The sequence below is a fragment of the Taeniopygia guttata genome, chromosome 5 (assembly GCF_048771995.1).
Source record: "Taeniopygia guttata chromosome 5, bTaeGut7.mat, whole genome shotgun sequence".
NCBI lineage: Eukaryota > Metazoa > Chordata > Aves > Passeriformes > Estrildidae > Taeniopygia > Taeniopygia guttata.
Window position 1 is genome coordinate 29,164,490 of NC_133030.1, and position 14,193 is coordinate 29,178,682.

The window sequence follows — 14,193 nt, forward strand, 5'->3', positions numbered from 1 at the left end:
TGTTCAGAATTCTTTTCCTTATGGGGTACATAGGTTAAATGATTGAAAAATTGCACACAATACTATGGTGTCCACACTGTGGTTTCCATCCTGCTCATATCACAAAGGCCACACTGCCATGCTACCAGAATTCCTGTATTCGAGATAGCACTCCTAACAGCGAACTCTGATCTAGACACAGCAAGCAGGGGTTGGAAAAAACCTGAGAACTTTCCATCATGTTTCCTAAGCACTCCCCACAGCCACCTCCTCATGCCCGGAACATTTTCTTAAAAAAAACCCCAAACAAACAAACCACAAGAACACCAACATGAAAAAGAAAGGCAAGCCAGGAAGTGAATACCCTGTACCTTAATCTCATTGATGATCTGGGAGGGAAATGGAGCACAGTGCTGACAGCCTGGAGGACAGTCCCTTCTCAACTCAAGAGCATCCTCAACTGGTAAGGGAAATCCTGGGACTTTCAGCATTCTGTTGAAGGTTGCCTTCACCTCCCTTTTGATGAGCGCTATAGAGAACAGAGAACAAATCCTGTCTGCTTCAGTTTTTATCTCCACTGAAGCAGAGAATCATTTCCAAACACTCTTAGCCTCTCATTCCAAAGGCCACAGTGAATAAGGAAAAAAGACAGTTTACATTTTCAACCCCTTCTCTCTGACCTCCCACTATATTTAATGTGCAGAGGCAAATGTGGAGAGGGTGTGCTAACCCACAGTTGTAGAAGGCAGCCACCCATCACTGCCAGGTACCACTGGCAACTCATCTCACTTCCCATAAAAATATTTCCATGGGTTTAACAAACACAGTAGCTAAGCCAGAAGGCAATGCCAAAGTAGAAAGCTGATTCAGTGTGATCATACCAGTTCAACCGCTATGCCCATAAAAACCATATGTCTTCTACGAAAATACATTTTGATCAGCATCCAAACACTTAACTCCTGTGGCTGCAAATGGTACTTGAGCATTCCTCCCCAGGCTTTTGGCACAACCTCCTGAAAAAATGGGTTTTCAGAGACTCTGAAGAGTTGCCAGTGCAGTATTACAGAATAAAAGAACTACATTGCCTTCAGCCTACAGAAAACACACCCAGTCCAAGAAGGGACTGTTTTAGAGGAGATTTCAGAAGCACTCTGTACATGTGATCCATAAGGTGGCTTGAGAGAGCAGTTGTCTGTATACACTGGAAGTGCTAAGACAACTTCAACCTAGATGACATCTTCAGAAGCATTTCCACAGCATTTACTCTCACCATCCTACAAGACTCCACAACTAAAAATCACTACCATGGGCCAAGCCCAAAAGATCCCCAAAGAAGGTTCTTAGAGCTAGAAATAATTTCTATTCTTCCAAAACAAGGAGGAACAGAGCAACTGCATACTTTCCACTAAATGAAAAACAAGTAGGACCAAGAACTTTGTAACAGTGTCTGTCCCTTGACTTCAGGAAAAAAAGAGTACAATGCACAGGTTAGAAGGTCCAGTTCAAGGTAAAAAGACTCACCTGCAATGTTTGCAGAGAGCCAGCCACAGGCTCTCTCGGTAGCCAGTTCCACCGCAATGTTTTCTGCACTACTTAAAACCTTTACAGGGAGGATAACAAATGATAGGAGATTTACTATCAGCCACAGCACTGCAGTCAGTGAAAATTCAGGAGGAAGTCTAGAGGAAAAAGCTTAATTTTGGCATGCAACAATTAAACTGAACACCACCACCTCTATGGAAACAGCTGGTTTAAGCAATACAATGGACCCATCTTGATTTAGCAAAAACCGCATCAACTCTTGTGGAAGTTGATGCTAAAAAAAATGCATTATCGTTGCAAGATAAATGCAATTTCTGTAACATTCTCGCCCTCATTAGTCAGCTATGAACTGGAGTATCACTTTGCCCAGAATATGCAAGGCAGCCCAGTAGAAGTGACTCTTCTTATCTATCTCTTAGTCCTCCCAATGAGGGCATCAATAGATTTTTTTTACCTGAGCTATTAAGGGATATGTGAAGCAGCAATGGAAAAATGGTAATGATCCAGACTTAAAGTCAAGGCTTTTAATAAGTTTTAGGGAAAATACATACTGCTGCAGATGTCTCTTCTGGCAACAACACCCTTACTGCCTCAGGACCTTTTTTTTTGCAAAATCTACAAGAAAAGGAAGAAAGTGTGCCATAGGATTAGTCTAGGTTCTTGGACAACACTCAGAGGCTCATTATGCAGCAACGCAATAAATCAGACTAAAAGAACAAGAAAAGCAAAGGGTAATTACAAGCAACTAAGCTGCAATATCAATTTTACAAAGGGGAAATACAATAGCTGCAGTGGATGTCTGTTTGGAGCAGAGGGACACATAGCACCTTTATTCCTTCCTACAAATGCAGTATTAACTGGCTGGAGCACAGCAGACACTCACCATAAGAAGAGTAGAGGGCATGGTTTATAATTACCAGAACCTGAGCATGACAGGCCAAGCTAAATTAGGCTTATAGATTCTGCAGTAAGAAGAGATAGGAAGGCACATGTTTAAATAACTTTTCCTCCTTACTCTCTGCCTTTGATGAGTGCCTGGGCCCCTTCCTCATACAGATGAGTGCACACCTCTTCAAGCAGTTTGTCATGATTAACATCCTCCTCCTTCACTTTATCTTGCAACATGGCTTCAGCCCTTTGAACTAGCTCTGCTACCAGTGTTGCCCTGCAACAAAACAAGGAACAATCAGGCAGATTAAAATCAATACAAGAAACAGTGCACACTAAGTGTACCCAGCTCTTCTCCCCAGTTTAGGGGGATACCCATCTCAAATGCAATAAGTCACTCTGCTAAAACCGAATCAATCATGCTGCATTTAGTACTGTATCATCTCCTTGTCCTGTATGTATGGAAAACAACAGCAAAGAAGACACCAAAATAGTACTAAGACTCAAGAGTCAAAAGCCTTTAGGTTTTACTAAAAACTTATTTGGTCTCCTTTCTGGCAGCAATACCCTTGGATGCTCAACTGATAGTGCTCAGAAGTCCAAAGATGTCAGCAACAGGCCACTACAACCACCATTCCTTAGGGCTGATAACATTTAATGTCTTCAGCAAACTGGACAACAGAACAGTGCAAACTGAGCAAGCTCATGAGCTAGAGGGCAGGGCTGCCACACAGGAGGGCTGTGAAAAGAGGGAAAAATGGGCTGACTGAGCACCTGTACAGGCTGGGATCTACTGGCTACAGAACAGCTCTGCAGAAAGGACCTGGGGTTCCCAGAACAAGGTAAGGGAGTTAGGAGTGTCCAAAGAAAGCCAACCTTATACTGGGCTGACAATAGCAATAATGCAGCCAGAAAGTCAAGGGAAGTTACTGCTTCCCTCATCACTGTGAGCCTGCATCTGGAGTAGTGTGTCCAGCTTTGGGATCTCAGGACAAGAAAGCCATTGACAATTTGAGTAACTGCAGGAGAAAAGAAAAAAATTATTAAAGTACTGGGAAGCTGGAGCACACACCTACAAGAGGGAGTCAGTTTCACCTAGCCTGGAAACAAGTTGAAGGGAGAAGGAAATTTACAGAGAAGACAGAACAAGACTTCCAGGAAGAGCACTGCTAAAGATTGATAGGAATATTCACAAGTTGGAACAATGGATAGATACTCTGACAGGATATAAGGAAACATTTTTCACAAAGCCTGGGAAAATTAGGCATTGGAACATGGTAGAAAAATGTTGGCTGAATCCTCATCCTTAAGAGATGGAAACTTTTCCAAATGGAAAAGGGGCCAATAAACCCAATCTAACTTGAAAGCTGGGCCTGCTTTGAGCAGAAATGACCTCCTGTGGTCATTTCTGATATGAGATTTTCCTATCATTAGCAAGAATGTTCTGAACAGGCTATAAAGTCTCAATGCTGCACAGCATTCACATACAAAGTATCCCACAGATGTATCCCACTCCTCTCTACATTCCTTCACAAATTCCCCTCTACAATGGCAGATGTTGCTGCTCAGTCTTACACAGCCTTGGTGTTCTGCTACACAGCACACCGCCAGGGAAGCTTTTTCCCCAATACACACAAGTTTAAAGGATCAACTCTTTGTCTAATTATAAAGTAAAGTTACTTCTTAAATCACAGAACAGGTGATCAGCACTTACTTGATGTGCTTCACACAGTTGGATCCCACCCTCTCTGCCACAAATTCCACTGTTCTCCGTAGGGAAGGAGGCTGGTTGTGGAAGAAGGCCTGCTCCAAATCTACCTGTTCAAGAGAAAGCACTACAATTGATTAGAGCACTCCACCAGATCCTCCTCTCACCAACAGAGGAATGGACAAAACTACCATCTGGAGATCTACTAAAAGACAATTTGCCTCCACTAGAGCTTTCTGCTACTGTAGCATTCACCATCCCAGTTTCACTGCCTATTCCCTTCTACCCACTTAACTCAAAGCTCATTATCAGGGTTTCTGAAGCTACAAAAGACCTGTAAAGGGGAATGGGAGAGTTCTGACAGTGTCTACTAGTAGTGAGTCACCACACAGGGCTTGTTTTGGGAAGAACAAGCCCTCTTAATTATAGGCTGGTAATTCTGTAGACAGGCTCCTATGCGTGTCTTTCTTTCAGTGGAAAGCATGGCTACAATCTAGCCAAAACAAAGTATGAGAAACATAGCAACATTTTATGTTAAAGAAGAGGGAAACAGATAAACAAGAGTAGTTGTTCCAACTACAAGAATGTTTACTGAGGTTATCTGGATTTCAGCACCCACACCATATCCCAGCCACATGACTGTAACAGAAAAACAGGGAGTAAAAATACCTGACTGTTAAACACAATGTTCCCCTGCTGTCCAAGTCTATTCTTTCCCTGGCATTAACAGACCACTGTATAACCCTGCACTCACACAGGCAAATTTCTCCTGCCCCTTTCCCCCTTGTGCCTCCCTAATTTCCTCACCTGCAGTTTCCGCTGCGTGACAGAAGCCTTGGGTGCTAAGGACTCTGCAGCTGTGGGAGTGATTTTCCTCATAAAACCACCATTCTTTCCTCCACTACCAGCCACAAAAGAGGCAAGTAGTTTACGCAGTTCACCTGTACAGGAAAACATGCAAAAGCAATCATCAACCTCATAAGCAAGAAGAAAAACTAATATCAAAACTCAAGAAAGAGACTTTGACTTTTCCACTCCTGTTCCTAGAGCAGATTCTTTCAGCATCTACAAAAGCAGAAGCTTCAGTGAAGCAGAAGGGGCATCCCACACATTTAACTGGCAGGGCACAGCAAGGCTCTAAAGAGGAAGCTTTTGAAAAGTCCCCTAGCAGATGGGATTTATTCATAAGGATGAGGGAGCAGTTATTTTTGTGCATTCCTTTATAGCATGGCAAGCAAGAACCGTAAACTCTACAAGGACAACAAGGCAAGCAGTTACACAAAATTGCAAGAGATGGGAGCAAATCCTGGAGGAAAAGCTGGACAATCTAGTCATCCCTAGAAGCTTTTGTGATGCAGGTTTAACATAGTTTTCCTACTAAATCGCAGAAAGAAGAGCACCATCTCCCCATCTGGAACTCTATTGTCTACAGAGAGGAATTTTTACCATTGGTAGACAGATCCCATGAAAAAGCTATCTCAAACAACAACCTGACAAAACGCCAGGGCACAAAAGGATTCTTCCCCTCTGCCTGGCAGCAGAAATATGCTCAATGATCAAGACATTTCTTGCAGCACAAACACCTCTTCCTATACCTAGGATAGAAAAGTTGTTATAATGCTTCCTTACAGCTTGTGAGGGGTGGCTTCCCCTGTCCCTCTGGATTCATGCTCTGTGGGTCAACTATTCTGACTAAGTAACCTCCCTCCCCCAGCTTCACCAGATACTATCCACAGCTGCAGGAGCTTCTGCAATACAGCTTCTTATCAAGGCTCTTGCATACACAGTTAACTGAGACTTTAAGTTGTGAAGAGGAGTAAGAAAGGTGATCCAAGGACTCACATTACAAAACAACAAATATAAACAACAGACTAAATAAAAGTAAATACATACTAATATATTGTATGTATATAGCAAAAATAAGTAAAATACTCACCAAGATAGGGACAGCAGGTATAAAGTAACTGCTGATCCACCAAAGGTACGAAGTCCTGGTGAGAAAATGAAGGAGATGCTGAAAGAATACAGCACAAAATAAACAGTCTTCAAGTCAGAAATCCCATACATGCAGTCACAGGCAGGTTTCAGGGCTACCTTTCCATGACAATAATAACTGGGTTCCAAATACACAGTAAAATTATGAACTTTGCAGCCCAAGTGTTCAGTCCCTGTAACACAGAATGAGCTGCTCTTCATTTTATTAGTGTAGCTCAGCCTTTGCCCCTGATCACTAACAAAGCCCAGCTGAAAGCTGCATTAAATAAGGCAATTGTGACTGTTGCCACAGCTTCTACTCATAAGGGAGAAACCCTTCCATGGAGGAAATAAATGAGGCACATCTGCTATGCATTACACCTCCACAAGTGCATTCACCCAGACTCACTGGAACACCACACCAGGGAGAAATGTCACCTCAGTATTAACACAGCACAGCCTGGCCACGGGAGGAACAGGAATTTCATATCCCATCCACCAAGGAAATGTATCTTAGCATCCATACCACTTTTCCATGGAATACTATACTAATACTTGCATGTCTAGGAATTATCTGAAATATCACACATGCCATACCCTCACCTCCTTTCCTGCTTGCTCATACCATTTTCAGTCCAGCAACCCTTTATCATGACACTGGAAAACAGATGATCACACAAACAGCAACCTTGCTCTTACAGTCTCATCTTTCTATTTCTGTTCACCATTACTTTTGCTTATTTCTGGGAAGAGCTACAGTTCTATCAGCTCCCCTTGCAGGAAAACAGCATCTGATCCTCCAGCATAACTTGGCACCTGTTCTGCAAATTATTGCAGCAGGTGAGATGGCTCCTGCCTGACAGAAAACCCAGAGCTGTAATACAGAGTTCACAACCCATAGCACAGATGCAATTTAGGCACTTGGACAAACTGGGCATTGCATCCATTTGCCTCCATACACTCAGTGCAGCTCCCCTGAAGCCAAGTTCTTAATAAAATCTTACAACTCCTGAGGTAGGTCCATCTTCCTTCACTGATTCAGAAGACATGGTGTGCACTAACTCACCAAAGCCTGAGTAGATGTCACAGTATCCATCACAAATCTCTCCTGCCTGTCGTCAGCAGTAAAAAACAACTCTTCAGGGACTGATGGAACCTGAAACAGAAAACCCAGCAGCTGCAACCCAAAATGCAGTCTGTAACTTCCACCATTTCTGATAACAGGACAGCAAAATCTCACCACCCTGCCACCCACAAAAGATAACCCCTAGCACTAAGGATTGTCTTGTCCTGAGGAGAACTTTCCATAAAATTAAAGACTTATTTTGATCACAGTAACAAAAGCCACCTTCCTTACCCTCCCCATAAAGCATCTTCCACATTTCCGACAGGTTCCTGCTAAGTAATTACCTTGCTTCCAACTGGAGGCACAAAAGAATTTTAAATGTTCATCATACACCATCCGTCTATCTAATAAATTCCTCAGTAATTCAAGGCTGACAGCTAGCACACCTTCTTTGTGACAAGAGCTTCCAACTCTAACAGGAATCAGCTGTCAATTTTCTTGCAAGGTTGCAGATTAGTAAATATAGAATGTGTTTCAGATGCAATTACAATTCCTATTGGAAAAAAAATTTGTTGCTTCACACAATTCCACTAAAGGAAAATAATTCTCCACTAAAATACAATTATTCTTTAAACCCAACACCAGTGTAAAAAATCCATGATAAAACAACAAACTACTGTATTGAATTGTTTTAATTCATTTCAATACTATTTTGTACTGAGTTCTGTGCTCTACTTTTTGTTCAGAGAAGAGTTACATGCACAGAGGAGACTCTACCTGAAAAAGCCAACCCAGAACTGCAAGGATCAGCAGCTTATTCAGGAAACTCATCTCCTTGTCTTCAGAAAGGACCATTAACCTGCCATGCAGCAGAAGCAGCAAGAGAGAGTGTCAGTTTTCAGCAGCTCAATTTTCATTAAGAAAAACATTCCCAAACCATTCACTTACCATTTACACTACCTATATACTATGAACAAATTCCTTGCATGTCTACCTAAAGAGAGAGTAAGCTCTACTTTTTTGTATGTACCTGCATAACTACTGTATTAAGTTTACACTAGACAAATCATTCTCTAGAATGTGCTTCGAACTTTCCTCATGTATATAGGAAAGAAAACTAGTAAATTATTTAGGCATTGGAAACCTTATAGGTTTAAGGTCAAAATTCAAGCTGCAGCTTGAAGGTCAATCACAGCTGCAGTGTAGAGTGATCACATGGGATTTAAAGGTTTTGTTTACTTAATAAAAAACACATATCTGAATCAAGTATTAATCCCCAAGGTTAGGCTGTGTCCTCTTTGCAGCTTTACATAAGATAAAAAGCATGCATGATTTGCACCACAAACAACAAAAAATTAAAAAAAAAAATCAAACATTTACTGAAAAATCCTTTACAGATATAGTTTCCCAGGCTCTTACCTGTATACCTGCAGCAAGAGACCAAACACTTTCCTGTAATAATCAAGGAAAGGAGCAATATGATCCACAAGGGAAAGGTACTCCACAATCCAAGGAATAGTGAGGATAGAACGTTGATCCCGGATAGATTGTCTCAGAAGCTTTAATATATCCAGTACAGGTAGGGTCTTAAAGAACAAGAGAAGTTAAACCAGCAGCTTGAAGCTATCTTTTGCTACTTAGAGAAAAAATTTTATCTATAGCTTGACTTTTCTTTCTAGGATTTCATCTTCCGTATTGGTGACATCTGGCTAATGAAAACACTTCTTTGCACATGACCAGACGTAAAAACCAAACTATGACTACAACTAAAGGTCCCACTGGGACTTTCAAAAGCAAGGTTAAAAGCCTGACTATGTACAAAGTGGAGTCAAGGTCTATTGCTTATATTCAGTGACACACTGCTGGGAGACGGGTGCAAAACTAACACAACCAGTCCTGGTAGCTGGATTTTACTCTATAAATACAAACTGTCTTAGCTAGGTGAAAGTTTTGATATGACAGACCCAGATTAGCAGAAATAACAGAAGACTGAGTACCTTAGCATTGTTCCCTCTTTTCGAGGTTCCACAAATTGTTTTTTCCTTTGTTCCCAACCCCAGAATATGCAGCAGGGACACAGGGCCATACAAGATCATCCCAGGAACCACTGGCTCACTTTGACAGTGCATGACTACCCACAATCCCCCTTGGGCTAGACAAAGTGCCTGTCCAGCAAAAGGCAGAGCTCGCTTTCTTACTTGGTTTCTCAGTGCCAGTGCAGAATCTTGCAAGTCTCTGGTTGGCTGCTCCGCAGTGCGATAGGGCAGGAAAACAAGGAACCCCAGGAACTTGGCGAGGAGTCGGAGACTCAACAGGGCCATGGTGAAACGCTTCTTTTCATCCTAAAATGAAGAGAAGTGAGCTGAAGCAATGCTAGCCTACACTGGCAAAGCAAGTATCTATGTTTAACTTCCACTCCCTTCATGTAAAAGGCCACGTAGCTTCATCACTGCTTTTAATAAAGCTAAGTTTCCAAAATACTTATTTATCAATAAGTATTGGATCAAGTTTTTTAAATTGCTTCTGTCTCCATTGCCTCACTTCTTCACAAGAAGGAATTATTCAAGAGCTTTCTAAAACAAGCAGCTGCTCAATGATATCTTTGTGTTAAGAACTTTGGAGTCAATGAGCAGCAGAGCTGATCTCACATTGCCTCCTTTATAGCACTACCATTCTGCAAGTCTCCATCAACCTCTGGCTGCTAATTGGGTATTAGACTGTAAGCTGTGACCCCTCTGATATGCAGACTTGAGTTAAGAAACACCTGTACACCTATGAACAGGGATGACTACAAATTCAATGTAACTAAAATCTTTCTACGTGGAAAAGTAACAAGAACCTTATTGCAATGGGGTGCCACAATTGGACGTGGTTATTTTATTGATCTAACACAAGTTATAACAACCTAAAGAGGAGGCTTTTACAACTACTGTGCACTCATGACAGTTCAATGAAGCACCCTGAAGCATGCAAGTAAGTGGCAAGGAATTCAGACAAATAAGCAAATTGCAGAGTTATGATAAAATGAATAAGCTCTTGTCCTGTAAAAACCATGGTGGAAGCTCAAAGCAACTGAAAATCAAGCCAGTAATTGTTTGACTAGTGGAACAGCTCAGAGAAATTCCTGACAGATGTGTTTGCACAAAGCAAGCCTACCTGTTCTTCCATATCTGTTTCCCCATCACCGTGCTCGTGCTCCACCAGAGTAAGACCATTCAGTTCGAGTATCTTCAGGCACAGACTATCCATCAGGTGCTGATTGAACTGGTAACTTCAGCAAAAGATGGTGATGAGTCAGATTGGGCTGAAAACAGCAGTAAAACCTCAACTAACACACTGCAGAATTTTAAGCTTATCTCAGGAGTTGTAACAAGCATCCATGGACATACAACATAACACACTGACACACAAGAAAGCAAGAGAGAAGACTTAGGACTGGCTGACCAACTCATTTCCATTCTTCATTTGTACTTTTTCAGAGATATTATGTAACAAGTCTCAGCATAAGGATAATAAAATTGATCTGCCAAAGGAGGAATCTATAAAATAACTGAATTTTAGATTAAAATCTCACATAAATTATAATTCCCCATGCTGTGAATTATGAAAAACTTATTAAACAAAACCATGAACCTGGCTTCGTCCTGTACACCTTGGCTTCATGCACTATCACACAAGAAGCATTTGTCCAGTGTAGTGTCCTTGCTAGGTAGCACTGCATGCCTTGGCACTGGAAAATGCTGACAGCTCCAAAAAAATATTATGGGTTTATAGAAGAAAAATCATTACCATATAGTCTAGTAGTAGTCCTAAACTTTCTGGATAACTCCCTGCTGCAAGAGAAACATGCTGGTGCTTCCACTGCCCACTCATTTCAGAGGGAATAGCAAGCCCAGGCCTCTCACCTTCCAGCACTGATGATGAAGTCCTTGAAGAATTGTTGGCACCCTGGGAATGAAGGGGGTGGACAAGGCCCTCTGATGCTCTGAGGAACAACAAATCTTTCCTGCAGCCTCTTCAGACGGCTCAGATTATCAGAGCCCAGCATATTGAGGACATCTTGGTCTGGGGTGTCTCCCCAGCTTGCACCACCACCAATAGGACCTTTGCACATCTTTAGGAGACAGAAGAGTAGTGAGGTGAAATATTTGTAACAAGGCATCATTTCACTTAATCTCTCACCCAGCATATTACCCCTTCCTCACAAGACTGTTTTTGGAGTAATCTATGCATGGTCCTTATAGTGCCCAGGAACATACAGAACAACTCTTCCCCATGCCAAAACATGCTATCCACATTGGCCATACACAGCCTAGAGGTCTTGTGAGATGGAATTCCAATCCCACACATCTAACTAGGGCATATCTAGCAGGCGACATGTGGATGTGTGGAGAGAATACCTATCACTCTCATGATCTTCATGAAACACTCAGTAGGATCTTTAGCTCAGTCTCCAAGGCCCATGATGCTGCACTACATATTCCCAGAGCAGGTGTTCCTGAATTTCCATAGAGTTAAATAAAATTTAAAAATTAATGCCCCACTGCCTTAAACACACAGATACAACTGAAGACTCAAAGAATTACAGAACTGAAGAACTGTTAAGAAGGGACCTCTTGGATCACCTAATCTAACCCTCTTGGTTCAGTCAGGGTCAGCCTCCTGACCTGTCAGTGAACACTACTGAGAAAAATCTCACTCCCTCTTCTTCATTCCTTCCCAGCAGGTATTTGTAACAGCGCTAAGACAACCTGGAGCCTTTTCTTCTCCATACTGAATACTCCCAGGTCTCAACATTTCTTCCTCATACAAAAAATATTTGGTGCCTTAATCATTTACATAACCCTGAGCTGGACTTGCTCTAGTAAATCTGTATCTTTCTTTCCTTGTGCTGGTGAGCCCAAGACTGGACACAGCACTCCAGACATAGCCTAGCAAATACTCAGCAACAGGAAAAGTTACCTGCATATCCCTACATCTAAGTCACGATAGTTTTAATGAGAGTGATCATAACAAAAAGAAGCAACATTTAAAACTGTCTATCAAGTGAGCAAGTACTAGGTCAATTTATTCCAAACAAACTATCCCCACCTCCCCAAGGGAAAATCTTACTAACTTCTCTACCTTTAAATTATCAGGCCTTGACACAAGTCCTCACTCTCAGTTCATTTCTGCAAGAGTATCATAATACACACAACATTCTGCAAATCACTTTCCAGACAGACACACTGGATCCATTGAAAACACCAGTTTAGATCTCTGGTTACCCTTGTGAAATCCTGCAGTCTGCATTAAGAAGGCACAGATACAAAGGAGAAATACAGCACCTATCACTAATTAAATCCTATTGATGTAACAAAGTTAATCTTACTTCTTTCCCACCATTTCTATGAACACACCCATACAGTCAAGACAGGTCATTGATGCAAACTCAGACTTGACACTAGAGGAATTCACAACATTCCAACAGCTTGCAACTTCCCGGCAATGTGTGTGAGCTAACACTCAGGCTGAGGTTCTGTGGCTGTTCTGCTCTCCAAAAGGAGCCCACCAATAAGCCACATATCTACAGAGAATACAGTGAATCTTCTTCATTTGTTTATTTACAAGGAAGTCAGATGATGCTTGAAATTGGCCAAACCCCACCCCGCCAAATTACAACAGCAATACTGTACCAAAGCCAGCCTGCCAAGTGTTACACAGAAGAGCCAGAGATTTTTTTGCACTGATGCTGCTATCAAACATAACTGGGAACCTCTGCACTTGAAAAACGTCAAAATACAACCCTAAAATTTCCAGAAACTGTAGCTGTACTAAAATTAGAAGGTCAAAGTAAATAGCCATGAAGAATGAATGCTTACAACTCAAAATGTTCTCAGTGTGCCTTATTCCTGATTTAAAGAGACTTCACTGGTAATTTATCACTGATTATTTCTGAAGAAGGAAAGAATTTCCCATCCTGAAAACTTGACTCTCCCCAAAAAAGTTTCAATAGGAAAATCTCAAAGAAGCTTACAAAACATGACTTGTTTTTTGAGGCCAAGGAAAGATAAAATCCATTTTGATGTATACAGTCATTAAACAACCCATGACATTTACCTGGATAAGCTGTTTCTGAAAGAGCCTGGCAAAATGGCTGTGGTTGCAGGTTGCAGATAGGTGAGCCATCATGGCCCTGTGAAGGAAATCATGATCAAATTCTGACTGGAACTTTGTGGTACAAAAAGCAGTGTTCTAACTTCAAACTATACCAAAAGCCTAAAAGGCCTACTTTTAAGAAAGCAATCTCCAAAGGCTATTGAAAAAAAGCAATACTTTTATAACCCAGTTTCCCAAGCACTGAGCCCCACATGCTGCTGACACGGAAACAAAAATTTTCCCTGAGCACCTGCAGAGCAAACACAGCTCTAGAGATAAAAATAATTTTTTCCTTTCCTTCAATAATGTTGTTATTTAGAAAAAATAATAAACTCATTCCGCTCCCACTCTTCCCTGCCCAGAACAGTAAGTCGAGAGTTCACACATAAGGAAGTAAGGAAACAGCAACAGTGCTGCTTCTGATGCCCCAAAATTTCTCAGTTTAAGCCTCAGCCTTGTTTTGCTCTTGTGGTGAAATGCCACCTAGATAAATGTTACTTAAGTAGGCTGGTGGTTGAGACTAACACAGAAACCCACAAGGCAACTGCTTTCAATGCTACAATAGTTTCTTTATACATACTGCATTTTGATAAAGCAATAAATGAATAAAACAGTATGCTTTCCATAGAAAGAGACACAGTTGTCTTGTTTTCAGAGCCAATGCACTAGACCTCCTGAAATAATTAGAAGAGTGAACAGCTTCTGAACATATAACACTTCTCACTTAAGAGGAGCCAGACATGGAAAACATGACATGCACACAGAAGTGTATACAACAACAATGTTCAAACAACAATACACTGGTTTTGAGAGTAGCTCTTTCTGCGATTACGAAAGGGAAAGATCAACATCAGGACTGATCAAATCACACCCCTGCCACTTATGGCTTCTTTCTTTA

At 41.5% G+C, this 14,193-nt stretch overlaps 1 protein-coding gene across 1 annotated transcript in view; it reads right to left on the bottom strand.

The window, feature by feature from the left end:
- The window catches only part of CDAN1 (codanin 1), a 31,529-nt gene that overhangs the window by 5,521 nt on the left and 11,815 nt on the right, over nucleotides 1-14,193 (bottom strand). Inside the window, exons 10-23 of the mRNA XM_030275495.4 lie at nucleotides 13,257-13,332; nucleotides 11,063-11,271; nucleotides 10,314-10,428; nucleotides 9,356-9,499; nucleotides 8,577-8,743; nucleotides 7,935-8,016; nucleotides 7,158-7,247; nucleotides 6,054-6,108; nucleotides 4,925-5,058; nucleotides 4,124-4,227; nucleotides 2,537-2,686; nucleotides 2,073-2,136; nucleotides 1,501-1,579; nucleotides 351-508 (exon numbers count right to left, since the gene is read on the bottom strand). Coding sequence (XP_030131355.4) covers nucleotides 351-508; nucleotides 1,501-1,579; nucleotides 2,073-2,136; nucleotides 2,537-2,686; nucleotides 4,124-4,227; nucleotides 4,925-5,058; nucleotides 6,054-6,108; nucleotides 7,158-7,247; nucleotides 7,935-8,016; nucleotides 8,577-8,743; nucleotides 9,356-9,499; nucleotides 10,314-10,428; nucleotides 11,063-11,271; nucleotides 13,257-13,332 — 1,627 coding nt within the window. The remainder of the gene's footprint in view (nucleotides 1-350; nucleotides 509-1,500; nucleotides 1,580-2,072; nucleotides 2,137-2,536; nucleotides 2,687-4,123; nucleotides 4,228-4,924; nucleotides 5,059-6,053; nucleotides 6,109-7,157; nucleotides 7,248-7,934; nucleotides 8,017-8,576; nucleotides 8,744-9,355; nucleotides 9,500-10,313; nucleotides 10,429-11,062; nucleotides 11,272-13,256; nucleotides 13,333-14,193) is intronic.